Consider the following 5,931-nt stretch of genomic DNA (forward strand, 5'->3'; position numbering starts at 1 on the left):
TCAGAACAACCCTCCGGCCCCGCCCTCAGGGCCGCCCCTCGGCGCCGCGTCTACGCGGTACTTGCGGCGGCGCAGCGGCTCTGTCAGGCTGCGCGGGGCTGGGTCGTCCAAGTCCTCCGGTTGCAGAAAGCTGCGATCCAGCAGCTCTGCGGCCTCTTGCCAGTTGGCGAAGCACGCGGGGCCCAGGCGGCGGATCTCGTCGGCAGCGTCGCGCGTGAGCACGTCCCCACCCGGCTTAAGCACCACGACCGCGGGCAGGCGCTCCACGGAGAATCGGCGGCCCAGGTCCCTGCGGGAGCGTGGGGTCAGGACGTGGGCCTGGGGAGAGCGCAACCCAAACCTCCTCCAAGCACTAATGGAGCACTTTCTGTGCGCCAGCCCCTGGGCGGGGCTGGGAACATGCGGGGAACCAGAATATATAGGCCCGGCCACGCTGGTCTCCCCATTGTTCTCCAATACCCCGAATTCGGTTCCACCCTGGGGTCTTTGCACGTGCTGTGCGCTCCCCTGGAACGTGCTCCCCAGACAGCCGACTCAGGCAGATACCACGCAACCTCCAATCACAATTCTTTCTTTTTTCTCTACTGTGCTGCGTTTTCCTTCCTGGCGCTCCTCAGAATCCAACACACAGCATAGTTTATTTGCTCCTCTTTATCATTTTCTCCTTATTAGAATATCAGCTCCACAAGGGCACGGACATCCATCTCTGTTCACTGGTGTCCCCAGTGCCTGGAAACAGTGTGGGGCACAGAGTAAGCACTCAGGAAATGTTTGTGAGATGAATGAATGAATAGTGATTAACTTCATAAACTGAGCTGGATAAGAGGTTGTTATGGATTGAATTGTGTCCTGCCAAAATATGTGTTGAAGTCTTAACCCCTATACTTGTGGATGTGATCCCATTTGAGAATAGGATTTTCTGTATTATGTTAATGAGGCCATATCAGTGTAGGGTGTGTCCTAAACTTAATCACTTTGAGATATAAAAAGAGCAGATTAGGCACAAAGAAAGAGAGAAGCAAGCACAAGTCGGGGAAAGAGAGACGCCACGTGGAGATCACCCAGGAACCGAGGAACATCAGGGTTACAGAACCTGAGACAAGAATTTTCCCCCAGAGCTGACAGAGAGCATGCCTTCCCCTAGAGTTGGTGCCCTGAATTCAGGCTTCTAGCCTCTTGAACTGTGAGAAAATAAATTTCTGCTCTTTAAAGCCACCCACTTGTGGTATTTTATTACAAGAGCACTAAGAAACTAAGACACACAGTGAAATTTGAATTGCAAATAAAAAATAATTTTTTACTATAAGTATGTTGTTAGAAAACTTGGCAATCAGCTTCTGAAAAATCAGCTACTGAAAACCCTATGGAGCAGGGGGCACAGCTGCAGATATCTCCTAGGCATAACCAAACACCTCACAGGATTGGTTTACTGGGCTTGAAGGCTTCGGACCATAGTCTTGTGGGACATCTTGGTCAATTTGCACAACATAGTCTACAAAGTTTATGTTTTACATCCTAGTTTGATAAACAGCAGCTGGGTCTTAAAAGCTTGCAAGTGACCATCTAAGATACAACTACTGGTCTTTACTACTCATCTGGAGCAAAAGAGAAAGAAGGAAACCAAAGACTCAAAGAAGAACCCAGTCTACAGGACCAATTGCCTACTTGAACCATGGCCTCACCTATCCAGAGACCAGAGGGACTAGATGGTGCCCGGCTACCAATACTGACTGTTCTGATCAGGGACACAATAGATGATCTTGGATAGAATGGGAGAAAATGGCAGAACAAAACTCAATATCTTTAAAAAAGGCCAGACTTACTGGACCTGCAGAGACCTGGGGAACTCCCGAGACTGTTACCCTGAGATAGCCTTTAAGCTTTGAACTGAAACGTCTCCAGGAGTTCACCTTTCAAGTAAATAACAAACTGGCTCATGAAATAAACAATATCACCTGTAAGTACTGTGCTCCTTTTATAAAAAAAACAAACCAACAAAAAATCATCTGTATGATACCAAATGGTCAACATTTACCCTAAAGCAAAGACAAAAAGATCAGCAGGGCAGGGAAGAAAGAATAATGGAAATGGAACAACCAGAATGGAAATACTGTAATGAGAATGTTGATGCAATGTAGAAAATGTAACCAAGGTCACTGAATAATATGTATAAAAAAAAAATTGTTAAATGGGAACCTAATCTGCTGTGTAAACTTTCACCAAAACCTCAATAAAATATTTAAGAAAAAAGAAAGAAAGAAAAAACCCTATGGTTTTTCTATTCCGACACACACACGGAGGTGCCATGAGTCAGGGTTAGCTCGATGACAGCTAGTGGCATTTGGTTGGTTTATGTTTTTGCTGCTATTAATTCCTGTTGAGTTGGCTCCGACTCATGATGACCCCATGTACAACAGGACAAAACACTGCCTGGTCCTGTTCCATCTTCGTGAGCATGTTCAATGCTCAATGTTTAAGTGTCTTCCAGCCTAGGGAGCTCATCTTCCAGTACTATATCGGGCATTATTCTGTTGTGATCCATAGAGTTTTCATAGGCTGATTTTCAGAAGTGGATCACCAGGCCTTTCTTTCTACCCTGTCTTAGTCTGTAAGCTCTCCTGAAACCTGTCCACCATAAGTGACCCTGCTGTTATCGGAAATACTGGTGGCGGAGTTTCCAGCATCACTCCAACAGGCAAGCCACCACAGTATGACAAACTGACAGATGGGTGGTAGAATGTAAGTGTATCCTATGTAGTATTTGCGATATACTACAAAAAGCATTCATTGTTTATCTGACATTCAAATTTCACAAGGTGCCCTGTGTTTTATCTGGCAATGCTACACAGGAGTGTGTGTGTGGAGGGGACTCACTAGCTCACTCTCTGTCCAATACTAGTCTGGGGGAATGTTTTGTTCAGAGGACCCTGACTCCAGTGACATCAACTTTAGGCCTTGATGCCCTCTTAGCCGGCATTTCTGGCCCAGGGTGGGAAATATGCCTGTCTGGGGAGAAAGAACCTCCTTAGCTACAGAGGGCAGCAGAAGTGAGGGAGCAAATGTCCAAACTGATGACCCAAAATGTGCAACTTGCTGTGTAACAAAATTAACCAAGGTGATAAAATAACAGGAAGTAGTCTGCAACTAACTTTCAAAAGTCTGCAATTAACTTTCAGATGGCTCCCCAAGAATTAGGAGCGTAGATAAAGCAAGTAGAGCGAGGGGTTACCCATCCCTGTGAGTTTAAGGGTACTCTTCCGTCAATTTTTCTGTGTTTCAAACTCTCCATAATGAAATGGCGGGGATAAAGAAGATGGAAGTAGGTCTTGCTGCGGAAAGGGGGAAAGCTCTAAAACAGCCACAAACTGTAATACTATTACGGATTGAATTGTGTCCCCCCAAAATACATGTTGAAGGCCTAACTCCTGTACACCTACATATGATCCTGTTTGGAAATAGGTTTTTCCATGGGGTCATACCAGTGAAGAGCAAACCAAAACCTGCTGCTGTCAAGTCAATTCTGACTCATGGCTATCCCATGTGTTATGAATACAGTTGCTCCACAGAGTTTTTTTTGGCTATAATCTTTACGGAAGTGGATTGCCAGGCCTTTCTTCCATGATGCCAATGGGTGTATTCAAACCACCAATCTTGAGGTTAGTAGTTGAGCACAAACCCTTTGTAACACCAGGGACGTTACCAATGTAGGGTTGGTCCTGAATCTGATCTTCTGAATTATAAAAAGAGCAGAATAGATACAAAGACACACACACACGGGGAAGAGGAAGACAGATAACAGAGACAGATGCACGTATAAGTTGAGGAATGTTGGTAGCTACTAGAAGCTGAGATAGACAAATATGGACTCCCCCTAAAGCCAGCGCCCTGAGTTCAGACTTCTAGCCTCCTGAACCGTGAGAACATAAATTTCTGCTCTTTAAAGCCACCCATTTTGTGGTATTTTGTGACAGCAGTCTTAGGGACTAAGACAAATACTGGTTATTGGGCATTTCTTTGTAAAGTTTGAGTCCAACCACCTCCCTCTTCGCTCCACCGCCCTCCATGGCTTCCCACTGCAATGGGACTCAAGTCCATACTGGCTGAGGTGTCCACACTCTCATACCAGGAACTACAGTTCTGTTAACTGGCTGTTCTTTCTCTGACCTTAGGGCCTGCCTGGAATCTCCCCTTTCCTCACTGTCTGCAACTAACTTTCAAAGGGCTCTGCAAGATAGGCTCCTCCTATCTTCCCTTCTCCTTGGGGTCTCTGCTTAAAGCTATGTCCTCAGGGAAGTGTCCCCTGACCTCCCAATCTCAGGCAGGCCTCCCTTTACAGTTCCATGTGGCATCCTATACCTTGTCTTCCAGAGCAAGTTTGTTATCTGTTTAAGTCTTTCTTTTGTGTCTAGCACCACCCTCTGTAAGCTCCCCAGGGGATGGGGATAGCAGCAGGTTTGCATCCCTCACTATACCCCCCAGCTCCCACACATGGGCTGACATACAAGGGCGCTCATTAACTCTGGGTGAAACAGATGAATCAATAAACAAAAATAACATCTGACTCTCAGCAGAGACGGCTCCTCCTCCAGGAAGCCCTCGTAGATCTCGCTACCCAGGTGTTAGGGACTGAATTTTGTCCCCCCAAAAATATGTGTTGGAATCCTAACTCCTGTACCTGTGGATGTAGTCCCACTTGGAAATAAGGTTTTCTTTGTTACGTTAATGAGGCCATACTCAATGAAGGATATGTCTTAAGCCAATCTCTTTTGAGATATAAAAGGAGTAGGTTAGGCACAAAAGCAAACAAGCAGAAATGCAGGAAAGATGGATGCCACGTGGAGATCTCCAAGGAACACCAAGAAGAATGCTAGAGAAGCTGAGACAAGGATTTCCCCCCAGAATGGATAGAGAGAGCCTTCCCCTAGAGCCGGCACCCTAAACTCGGACTTCTAGCCTCCCAAACTGTGAGAAAATACATCTCTATTCTCTAAAGTCACCCACTTGTGATATTTCTGTTACAGCAACACTAACAAACTAAGATACCAGGTAATGCTAGAAGGACAGGAAGAGCCACTTCCTGGGCATGTCCCCTCCTCCAGGAAGCCCTCCCAGATTTCCCCCATTGCCTCACATCCTCAGGTCATCCTGGAAAGGCAGGAAGAGCCACTTCTTGGGCATGTCCCTGAGGAACTGGTCCTGCTGCTCCTCCGTGGGGTCCTGGGACACATACACCAGGGCCAGCTGGGCTGCCCGCAGCACGTAGAACTCGTCCGTGAGCCTGACAAAGAAGTCCTTGAGCACTGGTGCGAAGGCCTGACACCGCGGGCAGTCCCCTGCACCAAAGAACAGTAGTACCAGCCGGTTCTCCAGCCGGCGGCTGAGCTCCTCCTCTGTGTCCAGTTCGTCCTGGTCGCTGTTGTTGCGGATCAGGACACGGCCAGAGAACAGGGCGGCCATGACCCGCACAGAGGATGGGGCAGAGGGACCCTGCCTGGCCCGGGCCAGCTGGCTACTCTCCCGGGACTAAGAGTCTACAAGGCCAGTTTACGACCTCACTAATCTGCTTAAACTCTGACCTTATTCTGGGGCCTCCAAGGACAGGGAGCAGTTCCCACCCCAGGCTGTGCCTGTGACCCCCCTTTTCAGGGGAGTGCTGCCAGTGCATTAAATATGAAATCACAGGATCACAAAGAAACCCAATTATACCTACATATTAGATGCTGTCCAGTGGGTCCTGATTCCCATTCATGGTGACCCTATGTGTGCAGATGCTGTCCAGTGGGTCCTGATTCCATTCATGGTGACCCTACGTGTGCAGATGCTGTCCAGTGGGTCCTGATTCCCATTCATGGTGACCCTATGTGTGCAGGGTAGAACTGTGCTCCACAGGTTTGGTTTTTTTTTTTTTTTTTTTAAATAATATCTTATTGT

The 5,931-nt window shown here is 47.4% G+C and overlaps 1 protein-coding gene across 1 annotated transcript; it reads right to left on the bottom strand.

The window, feature by feature from the left end:
* Positions 1-5,457, bottom strand: NXNL1 (nucleoredoxin like 1). Its single transcript, XM_003413272.1, has 2 exons — positions 5,132-5,457; positions 1-289 (listed from the first exon to the last, which is right to left on the bottom strand). The coding sequence occupies exons 1-2, from the start codon at positions 5,455-5,457 to the stop codon at positions 1-3; spliced, it is 615 nt and encodes a 204-aa protein (XP_003413320.1).
* Positions 5,458-5,931: the final 474 nt, after the last annotated feature.

This window comes from Loxodonta africana, chromosome 3 (genome assembly GCF_030014295.1).
Source record: "Loxodonta africana isolate mLoxAfr1 chromosome 3, mLoxAfr1.hap2, whole genome shotgun sequence".
Lineage (NCBI taxonomy): Eukaryota > Metazoa > Chordata > Mammalia > Proboscidea > Elephantidae > Loxodonta > Loxodonta africana.

Bases quoted from the DNA above. Each gene is read 5' to 3' on its own strand.
- NXNL1 (XM_003413272.1), bottom strand. From the start codon at position 5,457: ATGGCCGCCCTGTTCTCTGGCCGTGTCCTGATCCGCAACAACAGCGAC. The intron at 290-5,131 runs GTGAGGCAATGG...ACGCTCCCGCAG, and splicing joins TTCCAGGATGACCTGAGGAT to GGACCTGGGCCGCCGATTCT.